Source organism: Bombina bombina, chromosome 4, assembly GCF_027579735.1.
Source record: "Bombina bombina isolate aBomBom1 chromosome 4, aBomBom1.pri, whole genome shotgun sequence".
NCBI lineage: Eukaryota > Metazoa > Chordata > Amphibia > Anura > Bombinatoridae > Bombina > Bombina bombina.
In genome coordinates, this window is record NC_069502.1 from 3,287,653 (window position 1) to 3,303,543 (window position 15,891).

The window sequence follows — 15,891 nt, forward strand, 5'->3', positions numbered from 1 at the left end:
CCATGTAGACCTCCCCCGAGAGGTGGCAGTAACAGGGATGAAAGTGCTAAGAATAGTACTACTTTAGAAAACCGAGTTAGCCATGGGTCCCAGTCCAAGACCGCATGTCTTGTTGATTTATTTGGTGTGGCTAATCATGCAGGCCATATAGACCTCCCACCATTAGGGGTTGTAACAGGTATTAAACTAATAAGGACAGTACTACCGAAATAAACCTACTTAACATGGTTTAAAGAGCCCAGGTTTTATTGTTGTACTTTTTAAGGCTAATCATGATGGCCATGTAGACCTCCCCCGAGAGGTGGCAGTAACAGGGATTAAAGTGCTAAGAATAGTACTACTTTTGAAAACCGAGTTAGCCATGGGTCCCAGTCCAAGACCGCATGTCTTGTTGATTTATTTGGTGCGGCTAATCATGCAGGCCATATAGACCTCCCACCATTAGGGGTTGTAATAGGTATTGAACTAATAAGAACAGTACTACTTAACACAACCTAGTTACCATGGGTCCCAGACCGCATGTCTTGTGGTTATATTTGGTGAGGGTAATCAGGCAGGCGTATAGACCTCCCCCGATAGGGGGAGTTACAGGGATTAAAGTGCTAAGAATAGTACAACTTAACACAACCTAGTTAACATGGGTCCCAGACCGCATGTCTTGTTGTTATATTTTGTCAGGGTAATCATGCAGGCCATATAGACCTCCCCTGATAGGGGAAGTAATAGGGATTAAAGTGCTCAGAATAGTACTACTTAACACAACCTTACCATGGGTCCCAGGCGCATGTCTTATTGTTATATTTTGTCAGGGTAATCAGGCAGGCCATATAGACCTCCCCGATAGGTGGAGTAACACGTATTAAAGTGCTAAGAATAGTACTACTTAACACAACCTAGTTACCATGGGTCACAGACCGCATGTCTTATTGTTATATTTTGTCAGGGTAATCAGGCAGGCCATATAGACCTCCCCCGATAGGTGGAGTAACACGTATTAAAGTGCTAAGAATAGTACTACTTCCAAGTCTGGGACACTTTGATCAAGCAAGAAAATCATGTATCATCTGCGCAGTCACCGGTAACACTGGTCTTTGAAAACCCAGACACTGCTTTGGCCTATAGAGTCCAAACCCCAAGACAAAATAGGGGGAGTTACAGGGATTAAAGTGCTAAGAATAGTAATACTTAACACAACCTAGTTACCATGGGTACCAGACCGCATGTCTTGTTGTTATTCTTTGTCAGGGTAATCATGCAGGCCATATAGACCTCCCCCGATAGGGGGAGTAACATGGATTAAAGTGCTAAGAATAGTACTAATGTAAACACAACCTAGTTACCATGGGTCCCAGACCGCATGTCTTGTTGTTATATTTGGTGAGGGTAATCAGGCAGGCCGTATAGACCTCCCCCGATAGGGAGAGTAAAAGGGATTAAAGTGCTAAGAATAGTACTAATATAAACACAACCTAGTTACAATGGTTCAAAAACCGCATGTCTTGTTATTATATTTGGTGAGGGTAACCAGGCAGGCCGTATAGACCTCCCCCGATAGAAGGAGTAAAAGGGATTAAAGTGCTAAGAATAGTACTAATATAAACACAACCTAGTTACGATGGTTTAAAAAATGCATGTCTTGTTGTTATATTTTGTCAGTGTAATCAGGCAGGCCATATAGACCACCCCCGATAGGGGGAGTTACAGGGATTAAAGTGCTAAGAATAGTACTACTTAACACAACCTAGTTACCATGGGTACCAGACCGCATGTCTTATTGTTATATTTTGTCAGGGTAATCAGGCAGGCCATATAGACATCCCCCGATAGGGGGAGTTACAAGGATTAAAGTGCTAAGAATAGTACTACTTAACACAACCTAGTTACCATGGGTACCAGACCGCATGTCTTATTGTTATATTTTGTCAGGGTAATAAGGCAGGCCATATAGACCTCCCTCGATAGGGGGGAGTTACAGGGATTAAAGTGTTAAGAATAGTACTACTTAACACAAACTAGTTACCATGGGTCCCAGACCGCATGTTCTATTATTATACTTTTTCAGGCTAATTATATATCTATCAAATCTATCTATTTATCTTCTATCGATTCTATCTAACTATCAATCTATGTATATCTATCTATCAAATCTATCTATCTCGTGTCCGGACTGTTTTGAGACAGCCGCTTGTGTTTTTGAAAAATTAGAAGTAGGAGGACAGACCAATCATCTTCTTCCATCTCCCTGTTCCAAAAATGCAGGCCATATAGACCTCCCACGATGGCGGGAGTAACAGGTAGTAGTAAACTGCTAAGAATAGTACTACTTAACACACCACGGGTCCCAGACCGCATGTCTTATTGTTATACTCTGTCAGGCAAATTATATATCTTTTAAATCTATCCATTTATCTATCAAATCTATCTAACTATCAATCGTATCTATCAAATGTATATTGCATCTATTGATCGATTTAATTCGTATCGATAAAATATATATTGCATCTTTTGATTGATGTAATTCGTATCTATCAAATGTATATTGCATCTTTTGATCGATAACATTCGTATCTATCAAATGGATATTGCATCTATTGATCTATGTAATTCGTATCTATCAAATGTATATTGCATCTATTGATCTATGTAATTTGTATCGATCATATGTACATTGCATCTATTGAGCTATGTAATCTATGTATCTATCGATCAAATCTATCTATCTCGTGGTTGTGCAAATGGACTGTTTACGGTTGTTTGCGGTGCGTTACACTTGGAGTTTGGTCTGTCACTGTGAAGCGGGCGTAACCCTTACACTACCTGATCGATACGACATCATAACTGATGTTTTAAAGCACGTTATTGCAAACAATTTATAAATGTTAGGTGATTTAGGCCCTTTATGGGTTAAAAGCAGACTCTGCATCAACTATGTAATTTTCCATGGTAGTTTTGCCATGGATCCCCCTCCAGCATGCCACAGTCCAGGTGTTAGTACCCTTGAAACAACTTTTCCATCACTATTTTGGCCAGAAAGAGTCCTTGTGGGTTTTAAAGTTCGCCTGCCTATTGAAGTCAATGGAGGTTCGCGCGGTTCGCGGGTTCGCGAACAATAGCGGAAGTTCGAGTCCGCCGTTCGCGAACCAAAATTTTAAGTTCGCGACATCACTATCCTGCAGTCCGGAGATGCAGGGAGAGTCTTTCTTGCGAAACCATCCCGACTCATATTAACAGCTCCACAAGCAATCAGCGTTGACTAGTTTCTTGAAGGGCCATGTTCCTGTTCCACGGCGTACATTCTGGTAAGATAATTTTGTTTTTATTATATAATGATAACACGGAAGACAGGGTCACAGTGTGATGCCTTTTATTTTTAAAGAATCAAGGGTTAATATTCCTGGAAGGGGGATTATTTAACAGGGGGGTTTATACGTGATATTGTTTATTGTGTCATTGCTGTGATATGTGCGAGATGAGGCTCTGGCAATGTGTGGAACTTTCAGGTCACTTACTGGAGGATTGCGTGGCCCTATTTTTGGCACGTTTTTTCCTTAGGCAGGGTCTGTCCTGCCAGGCATTCCATGTGACCAGGTGTGGTTATCTCTCTTCCTCTGTTGATCGGCGGCACAGGAGACGAAACGGTTTCTGTAGTCTGGGTCATAGGAGGTGGTGAAGTCCCGGCCATTGGAGGTTATAAGGGTGCTTATTTATTAAGTTAATCTAGTCCGTAATAACAGCGCAAGCTATGGAGGACTCTGACGCGTTAGAGGGTTCGCCCTCTTTAACAAGGTCTCATTCCTGTGTTTATTGTGAGGAGGTTCTGGTAGAACAGCCTGCTCAACTATGTTTCACATGCCTTAATAAACTTACAACATCTAAAAGTAAAGAGATATCTAGTACTACTGAGCCAACCACCTCTGAGGGTTCCATGTCCTGTAATGTGCGTTCCCTGCATTCATATCCAATTGCACATGTAGCGCCCCAGGGTCCAACCATTACTCCTGCGGGAGAGATTTGTTGGCCGTCAAATTTTGTGGATCAACTGTAAACGACGGTAACAAAAGTTATCCATGCCTTACCATGTTCTGCTAAGCGCAAGCATAGAGCGTATCATGGCGGCCCGAGTCAGAGTCCATGTCATCTAAACCTCCGGCTGCGGAGGAGCCTGACTTTAGGTTTAGGATAGAGATTTGCGCTTTTTGCTGAAGCAAGTGTTGCTACTCTGGAGGTTCTGGAACCGAGGCTTCCGGAGGAACCTGCGATTCCTAAACTTGATAAGGTTTATGAGGACAGGGTGGTGCCTCTGGCCTTCCCGGTTTCTGTTAAGATGGCTAATATTATTAAGAATGAATGGGAGCGATTAGGTTCTTCCTTTTCCCCTTCTTCTTCCTTTAAGAAACTGTTCCCCATTCCGGACTCTCAGCTTAAGCTGTGGGGTACTGTCCCTAAGGTAGATGGTGCTATCTCTACTCTAGTGAAGCAGACGACTATTCCCCTCAAGGATAGTTAGTTGTTTAAAGAGCCCATGGATAAAAAGTTGGAAAACATGTTAAGAAGGATGTTTCAACACACTGGGTTTGTTTTTCAGCCGGCAGCGGCCATAGCCGTGGTTGCCAAAGCTGCGATATATTGGTGTGAATCCTTGTGAGAAATGGTCGAGGGGAGACTTCCATCGATGACATACAGGATAAGATTTAGGTGCTGAAGGACGCCAATTCTTTCATCTGTGATGCCAACATTCAAACTATTCACCTGAACGCCAAGGTGACAGGTTTTTCCTTTTTAGCTCTCAGGGCTCTGTGGCTAAATTCTTGGTCTGCGGACATGATCTCTAAATCTAGGCTGTTGTCCCTGCCTTTTCAAGGAAAGATTCTGTTCAGTCCAGGATTGGATTCGATCATATCTACGGTTACGGGAGGCAAGGGAGCTTTCCCACTGCAGGATAAGAAGGCTAAGCCTAAAGGATCTACTTTTCGTCCCTCATTCTTGAAACAAGTCTAAGCAGAGCAAGAAGCCTGCTGAGACAAAATCGGCATGGGGGGGCAGCCCCCGACCGGTTTCCAGACCAAGTAGGGGGCAGATTATCTCTCTTCTCAGAAGCCTGGTTTCAGGATGTTCAGGACCCTTGGGTTCTGGAGGTTGTCACCCAGGGTTACAGGATAGGGTTCAGATCCCATCCGCCCAGGGGCAGATTCCTGTCTTCAAGACCAGAAAAGAGAGAGACCTTTCTAGAGTGTGTGAGGGATCTCTCCTCTCTCTGCATTATCACACCAGTATCCCAAGCAGAAAGGGGTCTAGGGTACTATTCAAATCATTTTGTGGTTCCAAAGAAAGAGGGTGCGTTCCGCCCAATTCTGGACCTGAAGTGCTTAAACAAGTTTCTGATTGTTCCATCATTCAAAATGGAAACAATCAGATCTATTCTACCCTTAGTTCAAGAGGGACAGTTCATGACAACTATAGACTTGAAGGACACTTACCTTCATGTGCCAATTCACAGGGACCACTTCAAGTTCCTAAGATTTGCATTTCTGGACCAACACTACCAATTTGTGGCCCTCCCCTTTTCCCCTTTGGTCTGGCGATGGCCCCAAGAGTCTTCAAGATGATTCTGGGGGCACTACTTGCAGTGGCCATAGCCAGAGGCATTGCTGTGGCACCCTATCTGGATGACATCCTAGTCCAGATGCTTTCACTCAGTCTCGCAGAGGATCATTCGAGGGCTCTTCTTCTTTTGCTCCAATCTCACGGTTGTAAGATCAACTCAGGAAAGAGTTCCCTGGTTCCCCGCAACAGGGTGGAGTTCCTGGGCATGATAATAGACTCTATGTCCATGACAATATTTCTCACAGACCATTGACGCAGGAAGATTGCATCTGCTTGTCTTGCCCTTCAGTCCTCCTCAAGTCTGAGGTGATCGGACTCATGTTTTCAAGCATAGACGTCATTCCATTCGCCAGGTTCCATCTCAGAACTCTTCAATTGTGCATGTTGAGACAATGGACCAGCAATTACTCAGATCTATCACAGCAGATATCCATGGATGCTCGGACTCGGATCTCTCTCTCTCTTGGTGGATCCGTCTAGAGCAACTGTCTATGGGAACATCCTTCTTGAGACCGTCCTGGGAGATTGTGACCACGGATGCGAGTCTGGCAGGATGGGGAGCTGTATGGGGTGCCATTATGGCACGAGGAAAATGGACCCAGGAGGAGTCTCTCCTTCTGATAAATATTCTGGAACTCTGAGCAATCTACAATGCTCTGAAGGCATAGCCTCCTCTGGGGTCGTTCAGCTTCATCAGATTCCAGACCGACAACATTACCTCAGTGGCTTACATCAACCATCGGAGGGGTACGAGGAGCTCCTTAGCCATGAGGGAGGTGTCTCGGATCTTGAAATGGGTGGAGTCCCACAGCTGCCCGCTCTCAGTGATTCACATTCCAGGTGTGGACAACTGGGAAGCAGATTTTCTAAGCAGGCAATCCTTCCATCCGGGGGAATGGTCTATCTACCCAAAAGTGTTTGTGGAGATTTATGTCAGGTGGGGATCACCGATTCCATGCTACCCCAATACGGGTCGAGGTCCAGGGATCCCCAGGCAGAGCTGATAGATGCCTTGGAGGTGTCTTGGGGTTTCAGCCCAGCTTACATTTTTCCACCGTTACCACTTCTACATCGTGTAGTGGCACAGATCAAACAGGAGCGAGCTACGGCCATTCTGATTGCTCCATCATGGCCACAGAGGACGTGGTTTGTGGATCTGGTGGGGATGTCATCCTCTACGCCATGGAGGTTACCCTGTCACAGGGATGTGCTGGAACACGGTCCTTTTTCAACATTGAAATCTTGATTCTCTGAGGCTGACTGCGTGTAGATTGAATGCCTAGCCTTGGCCCAGAGAGGCTTTTCTGAAAGTATGATTAATACGCTAATTTGGGCAAGGAAGCAATTTACTCGTAGCATCTACCATACTTGTCCTGGTGTAAGAAGCATCAATATCCTTGGCATAACGTGAAGGTATCCAGGATTCTGTCCTTTCTCCAAGAGGGTTTGGAGAAGGGTCTTGCCGCCAGTTCCTTAAAGGGACAGATTTTGGCATTATCAGTCTTGTTGCATAGGAGACTCTCTGAGCTCCCTGACATACAATCTTTTGTTCAGGCTCTATCTAGAGTCAGGCCTGTCTCTAGACAGTCTACTCCTCTATGGAGCTTAAACTTGGTCTTTAAGGTATTGCAGAAGGTTCCATTTGAGCCTATGCACTCCATTGACATTAAGATTCTGTCCTGGAAGGTTCTTTTCCTGTTGGGCATTGCATCGGCACGCAGAGTATCTTAACTGGGTGCCTTGCAATGTGAGTATCCTTATCTGGTTTGTCATGTGGATAAGACTGTGCTTCACATTGGTTTGGGGTTTCTTCCCAAGTTGGTGTCTAACCGTCACATCAATGAGGAAATAGTTGTTCCTTCTTTATGTCCTAACCCTTCTTCTTGTAAGGAGAGGTTACTTTATAACCTGAATGTGGTTCGTGCCTTAAAGTTCTATCTTCAGGCTACAAAGGATTTTAGACAGTCTACATCTCTTTTTGTGGTGTATTCAGGGAAGTGCAAGGGGCAGAAAGCCTCTTCTACTTCTTTGTCGTTTTGGTTGACAAGCTTGATTCACTTGGCCTATGAGAGAGCGGGATATAAGCCTCCTCAGAGGATCATGGCTCATTCAACTAGAGCTGTGGCTTCGTCTTGGGCCTTCAAGAATGAGGCCTCTATGGAGCAAATTTGTAAGGCTGCTACCTGGTCCTCCTTACATACTTTTACAAAGTTTTACAAATTTGACGTTTTTGCTTTTGCAAAAGCTGTTTTTGGGAGAAAGGTTTTGCAGGCTGTGTTGCCCTCAGATTAGGGTCCACCTTTTACCCTCCAGGTTTCATTGAGTGTCCTCTAGAGCTTGGGTCTATGTTCCCAACAGTAATGAATGAAGCCGTGGACTCTCCTCCCCTTTAGATGGAAAACATAATTCCTATAAATACAATAGTGCAATAATAAACATGAATGCAATAGTACAATAATTAATAAAAATACAATAGTGCAATAAAAAACATGAATTCAATAGTTCAATAATACATATAAATACAATAATGCAATAATAAACATGAATTTAATAGTTCAATAATAAATATAAATACAATAGTGCATTAATACATATACATACAATAGTACAATAATACATATACATACAATAGTGCAATAATAAATATGAACACATTAGTGCAATAATAAACATTAATACAATAGTGCTATAATAAATAAAAATACAATAGTGCAATAATAAATATGAATAAAATAGTGCAATAGTAAATATGCATGCAATAGTGCAATAATAAATAGTAACACAAAAGTTCTATAATACATATAAATACAATAGTTCAATAATAAATATAAATACAATATTACAATAATAAATAGTAATACAATAGTGCTTTAATAAATATGAATACAATAGTGCTATAATAAATATGAATACAATAGTGCAATAATAAATATGAATATAGTAGTGCAATAATAAACATTAATACAATAGTGCTATCATAAATATAAACACAATAGTGCAATAATGAATATGAATAAAATAGTGCAATAATAAATATAATTACAAAAGTGCAATAACAAATATGCATACAATAGTGCAATAATAAATATTAATACAATAGTGCAATAATACATATAAATACAATGGTTCAATTATAAATATAAATAAAGTATTACAATAATAAATATTAATACAATAGTACAATAATAAATATAAATACAATTGTGCATTAATAAATATAAATACAGTAGTACAATAATAAATATAAATCCAATATTCTATAATGAATATTTATTCAATAGTGCAATAATACATATGAATACAATAGTTCAATAATAAATATAAATACAATATTACAATAATAAATAGTAATACAATAGTGCTTTAATAAATATGAATACAATAGTGCTATAATAAATATGAATACAATAGTGCAATAATAAATATGAATATAGTAGTGCTATAATAAACATTAATACAATAGTGCTATCATAAATATAAACACAATAGTGCAATAATAAATATGAATAAAATAGTGCAATAATAAATATAATTACAAAAGTGCAATAACAAATATGCATACAATAGTGCAATAATAAATATTAATACAATAGTGCAATAATACATATAAATACAATGGTTCAATAATAAATATAAATAAAATATTACAATAATAAATATTAATACAATAGTACAATAATAAATATAAATACAATTGTGCATTAATAAATATAAATACAGTAGTACAATAATAAATATAAATCCAATATACTATAATGAATATTTATTCAATAGTGCAATAATACATATGAATACAATAGCTCAATAATAAATATAAATACAATATTGCAATAATAAATATTAATACAATAGTACAATAATAAATATAAATACAATTGTGGATTAATAAATAGAAATACAGTAGTACAATAATAAATATAAATAGAATAGTACAACAATAAATATAAATGCATTAGTGCAATAATAAATATTAATACAATAGTACAATAATAAATATAAATACAATTGTGGATTAATAAATAGAAATACAGTAGTACAATAATAAATATAAATAGAATAGTACAACAATAAATATAAATGCATTAGTGCAATAATAAATATTAATACAATAGTACAATAATAAATATAAATACAATTGTGGATTAATAAATAGAAATACAGTAGTACAATAATAAATATAAATAGAATAGTACAACAATAAATATAAATGCATTAGTGCAATAATAAATATTAATACAATAGTGCAATAATAAATATAAATACAATAGTACTATAATATATATTTATACAAAAATGTAATAATACATTTTAATACAATAGTAAAATAATTAATATGAATACAATATTTAAATAATAAATATGCTCTGACATTATAGTATTTTCTTTTCACATGTTTATGTTCCTTTAAGACAGAGCAGAAAACACATAATAAACTCTTATACTGTATTAAACACTTAATAAAAAAAAAAAACATCTCATTTATTTCTTTAACAATTGCAACTTTGATATTTAGCACATTCAGCTGCAAAACCTATCCTTCCTATTACTAACTAAAGTCAGGCCCTAGACCTTTTACAACTACACAAAAATGCCAGCATGAAAATGATAATATTTTCTGTTTACAGATATGGAAACCTGCATTCCCTGTTCAGAAGATCAGTGGTCCAATCAAGGAAGAGACACCTGTATTCCAAGAAATGTAGAGTTCCTCTCATATGAAGACCCATTGGGTGCTGCTCTTGCTGCTGTGGCTGTTGTCCTGGCTGTAATAACTGCATTAGTGTTGGGACTTTTTATATTAAATTGGGACAGCCCTGTAGTCCGAGCCAATAACAGGGGCCTCAGCTTCTTGCTCCTGTTTGCCCTCATGTTCTCCTTCCTCTGCTGCTTGTTATTCATTGGGTATCCTAGAAAAGGAACTTGTCAGCTGCGACAAACAGTATTTGGATTTTTTTTTACTGCTGCTGTCTCTTCTGTCCTGGCTAAAACCATCACAGTTGTCATTGCATTCAAAGCCACAAAGCCTAATAGCAAATTAAGGAAATTGCTAAGGCCCAGCATGTCCTACCATTTTGTCCTTGTCTGCTCATTGGGTCAGGCTGTTATATGTACTGTGTGGTTAATCACTTCTCCTCCTTACCCAGACTATGACACCCAGTCCGTCACAGGGAAGATGATATTAAAATGTAATGAAGGATCCCCTATTGCATTCTATATTGTTGTTAGTTACTTGGGAGTTCTTGCTGCTCTGAGTTTCCTTGTTGCTTTTGCAGTAAGGAAGGTGCCTGATCGTTACAATGAAGCCCAGATGATCACCTTCAGCATGCTGGTGTTTTGCAGTGTCTGGATCTCCTTTATCCCAGCCTACCTGAGTTCCAACAGCAAATATATGGTGGCTTTGGAGATCTTCGCCATCCTGGCATCCAGCAGTGGGATACTGGGCTGTATCTTCTTCCCCAAGTGTTACATCATCATGCGGAGACCAGATCTAATTAGCAAAGGGAACTTTATAACTAAACACACAAATATCAAAACATAGATCCTCATTGTTATTTGGATAAACAATTTACAAAAGAACATTTACAAAAAAACACTTGCACGTTTCTAATTTTTATATAATTTGGGCAAGTTTATAAGTGTCACCTTAAAGTTAGCGCAGGTCACTATAAGCAATATTGTGACTGTGCAATCTTGTTTGCATATAATAAGTAAAAGTGTTTGCTTGAGGGAAAACAAAATTTGTACTTGTTGGGTTATCAGGACTGAAGACATCTAGTAAAGGCTAAGGGGCCTATTTATTATGGTGCGAGCGGGCATGATCCGATATAGCGGATCATGTCCGCTGCACATCAATAAATGACAACAGCATACACTGTCGGCATTTATCTTTGCACCAGCAGTTCTTGTGAACTGCTTGTGCAATGCCGCCCCTTGCATATTTGTGGCCGGGGTGTCAATCAACCTGATCGTATTCGAGCAGGTTGATTTATGTCAGTCACCTCAGAGCAGGCAAACATGTTATGGAGCAGCGCTCTTTAGACCGCTGCTTCATAACTTCTGTTTCTGGCGAGTCTGAAGGCTCGCGGAAACAAGGGGCATCAAGCTCCATACGGATCTTGATAAAGGATAAAACAATGTGCAGCAAACACAACATAAATACATTAATATAAACTGTTACACTCTCTGTTTGAAGTAATGGATGTATGTAGCAATAAGACTAGGAAAGTCAGTATGTTGGCCAACGTCATACAGAGACCAAGGTTAGAATTAAAATTCAATACATTTATTGTATAAAAGTTAAAAAAACATTTTTGGGGAGACCTCTGTAACGCACACTTTTATCTGTTTTTTTAAAATGGAACAGGAGCATATTAGTTTAAATAAATCTATTTTTAATGAAGAGAATAGAACATGTTTGTTGATGAAATCTTTAATACTATTGATAACCCCAGCTATGTGAATGATCTAATGGGTCTGTTTGTACAACTTGAAAAACTATTATTAACTGATCTACGGCTCATGTGGGATGTTGTGTCTTTTAATCATTACATTAAAGGGACAGTCAACACCAGAATTTGTGTTATTTTAAAAGATAGATAATCCCTTTATTACCCATTCCCCAGGTTTGCATAATTAACACAGTTATATTAATATACTTTTTACCTCTGTGATTAACTTGTATCTAAGCATCTTCTGACAGCCCCCTGATCACATGACATTTTATTTATTATCTATTGACTTTCATTTTAGTCAATTAGTTCAGTGTCTGCCACAAGTCACGGGCATGATCACAATGTTATCTATGTGACTCACATGAACTAGCTCTCCCCTGTTGGGAAAAGCAAATAAAAAGCATGTGATGAGGAACGACTTCCGGTGGGCGGGTGTAAGTAAAAGTCGCAGCACAGAGAGCTCCGGAGCTTTTGAGCTGAAAATTAGAGAGAATCTGTAGCGAACACCCCCAAACAGAGCTGGATTCCTTGGCAGGAGGGTTACTAACCTGCCCGGACATCAGACAGCACGGAATCTACCAGCTGATTCCCCCACCGCATAGTCGCAAGATAGAAAAAGTGGAGACCGGCTGCGGCTGCAGCCATACTAACAGTGATAAGTAAGAGACTCTTTAAAAAATTAAAAAAAAACTCACGTTCACATAAGGGGGTAGGGGACAAACGCCCATCCACTCTGTATATCCCCTTAGGCAATAAACTTGCGGCGCAAGAGGGAGCTTAGTCACTGGCGGGAAAAGCCGCCATTACTCTCAGAGATCATAAGTGTGCTACAGCGGCTCCTCACTCCTTACAAGAGCGGCAGGAAAATAAACTACAGCAAGATACCCCAAAAGTTGTTACTCAGTCCCACTCACCCCTATAGCAGCACAGGGGAATACTTTTCTCAGACGATAGGCAGCATTGGGACAGTGAGGCATCAGACTTGGCAAACTGCACCTACTAGTCAGAAAAATGACTATACCCCACAGGAGCAGAGAATAATCAGACATTCCTTAAAATAACAAAAAGAAGACATAATCACCTATTTTATACCTGATGCCTGAACCTAGCTATCTCACACAGGCAAATTAAACTGATAAGAATAGGTATTTTGGGGTGAGGTGTCTGCTGACACAGAACAATTATTGTCACGCTGGGGAGAGAGTGCAGCTCAGGGAGCCCTTGTACGGATTGCTTAAACTGTCGGCTCACCACACATCAGGTATACCGCCTTTGCAATACTAGTGTTTGGCATTAACAGCATGCAGGGCTAGGTGCTGGGTCCCATGCCTCCCCGCTCACCCACCGCACACTAATCTCTCTGCTAGGCTTGAGTAGTTCACCACTCAGGGGCCCTGAGGCACTTAACAAAGCCTGTTAAATTAACATAACTGAGGATCACGATTGAAAGACTCTTTGACCTGTATGCAAAAATATTATAATTCTTACACTAAAAAAACAGCCACTATGGCGAACAGGCTTAAAAACGCAGAAAAGAAAAAGAACCACCTGGAGACACCACAAATTGCACCAAGTGCAGAGGAAACGACAACCACAAATTTTATTGACATCCACCCTATTGTATCTCAGATATCAGCCCTATTCCTGCCAAAGATAGATCAGCTTCAAACTGGAATGGACTCGCTCACTACTGAAGTGAAATCCTTCAATGGCAGACTAACACAAGTGGAACAAAGAGTTACGGAAGGTGAAACCCGCCATAGGGAAGCTGAAACTAATATTCAAACGCTACAACAACAGGCAGATCGTTTGTCGGCGAAGAACGACGACCTGGAGAACAGGTCGAGAAGAAATAACATACGGATAGTGGGTATACCAGAGTCTCTTCCGGGTACGCAACTGATAGAGTTTGCTGAAAACACCTTGCCCAACTTATTACATGTCCCCAGATCATGCCTGCCATGTACAGTAGAAAGGGCTCACAGAATAGGAGATCCAAGAAGACAAGGAAAAAAGAACCAACAGCCGAGACAGGTAATGGTGAGGTATCTTAACTTCAAGGCAAAGATCAACATCTTGCAAGCGTACAGAAAGATTCCATCCTTGGAATATGAGGGCAAAAAAATGTACCTGTTCCAAGATTACTCGGCGGCGGTAGCAGCCAGAAGGAAAGAATTTTCACCCTACTGCAAACAGCTAATGGAGCAGGGTAGAACAGCGGCCCTGCTTTAACCAGCGAGACTACGCCTGCACACAACAAATGGACCTTTGTTCTTTGAGTCCCCACAGCAGCTCAAACTACATTTACAAAGAGAGAAAGATCTTCAATCAAGGTCGGATCAGGAGGGTTCACCCTCTGCCTCAGGAACCTGAAGACTGACTCCAGGGCTACAGAGAAAGAACTTTAAACATTTTATGGCCCAGGCCATGTAGAGCCATATCCTTTACAAGTGGGGGGGAGGGGGACTTCTCATCTCTTTAGAAGTACTTTATTTGTTGTTGTTCTATTGGGAGGGTTAGGGAGAAAGGTAAAGTTACTGGTTATACTACTGTTTACTAACTGTTTTGTTTATGATCAGATTGAATCCTCAACCTTAAGGCACTCCCCCGGGGGGGGGAAAAAGAGGACAGACTCTGGTTATCTTGCAAGTAAGTAAGCAACAGAGACTCTAGCAGACTCAAATAGCCATCCACAAAACATCACACACTGACACATTGATATATAGTTTATGGTGAGTGTCGTACTCTATTGGTTGTGGTAGAATGAGGATAACCTCCTGGAATGTAGGAGGGATTACATCCCCAATCAAGAGAAAAACCATCCTAAGACAACTTAACACTAAGAAAACCGACATTGCAATATTGGAAGAGACACACCTTTCACAAACAGAACACAAAAAACTCAGGCAGTGTTGGTTGGGAGAAGTACTTTTCACTTCTTATGAAGCGAAAAGAGCAAGAGGAGTGGCAGTTCTGCTGCGTAAAGATTTACAATACAAAATTCTACAGATAGTTAATGATGTGGAGGGAAGGTATTTGATTGTTAAGATACAAATAGGTACACATTGCTTTGTACTCTGTGGAGTGTATGGCCCCCACACAAGAAAGAGAGAATTTTTTAGTCACCTCCAAAGTCAGCTCATACAATTCTCGGACCTTCCCATAATAGCAGGTGGAGATTATAATATCGCTCCGTACACACCGGCAGATAGATTCCGCAATCCAAATACGGTCACGCACCAATCCCAACCATGGGCAGACTCAAGAAGGGAAACATTAATTTTGAAAAATTTTAGAAACACACTCGCCCTTTCAGATGTCTGGAGAGCCATTCCGTGGATTTACAAGTTGGGGGCAACGCATGTCCCAGTACAGCGACCCTAAAAGCAACAGAATGGAACCAGCAGTGTTATAAGAGGAGGAGGACCTGGATGGCCGGGATGCATTAAGGAAAGGCATCTGGTACCAGGCCCTGGATAATGTACAATACCAGCGGGGTAAGAGTCTCCCCAGTGAAGAGCAGTGGTTGCAGAAGCAAGTGGCCCTGCGGATGCCCTTCCTGGGAGAGCAGCCCCTGGAGGAATGGGTGAAGGAACTAGAGCACCGGGTATGGCAGGAGCTATGGCTGGAGGATGCCTACCAGACGCTCTGGTGGTATATGGCACAGTATATACCCTGGACAGCCGAGCATGACAAGCCAGAGGGAGAGGAGTTTGATGGTCCTGGCTTGTTATGGGAGTCCTTTGCAGAGCCTGACTTTGGGAGCCCTGTGCAGACCAGACTTCAGGACATTTTCTATGAGAGGGAGGCTAGGCATGACTGGGCTGACCCCCAT

General features: G+C 40.5%; 1 protein-coding gene across 1 annotated transcript in view; it reads left to right on the plus strand.

Annotated features, from left to right (window-relative positions):
- LOC128655831 (vomeronasal type-2 receptor 26-like) overlaps window positions 1-11,143 on the plus strand; it is a 32,801-nt gene extending 21,658 nt beyond the window's left edge. Inside the window, exon 3 of the mRNA XM_053709389.1 lies at window positions 10,230-11,143. Within this exon, the coding sequence (XP_053565364.1) occupies window positions 10,230-11,143 (914 nt within the window). The remainder of the gene's footprint in view (window positions 1-10,229) is intronic.
- The last annotated feature ends 4,748 nt before the right edge of the window (window positions 11,144-15,891 follow it).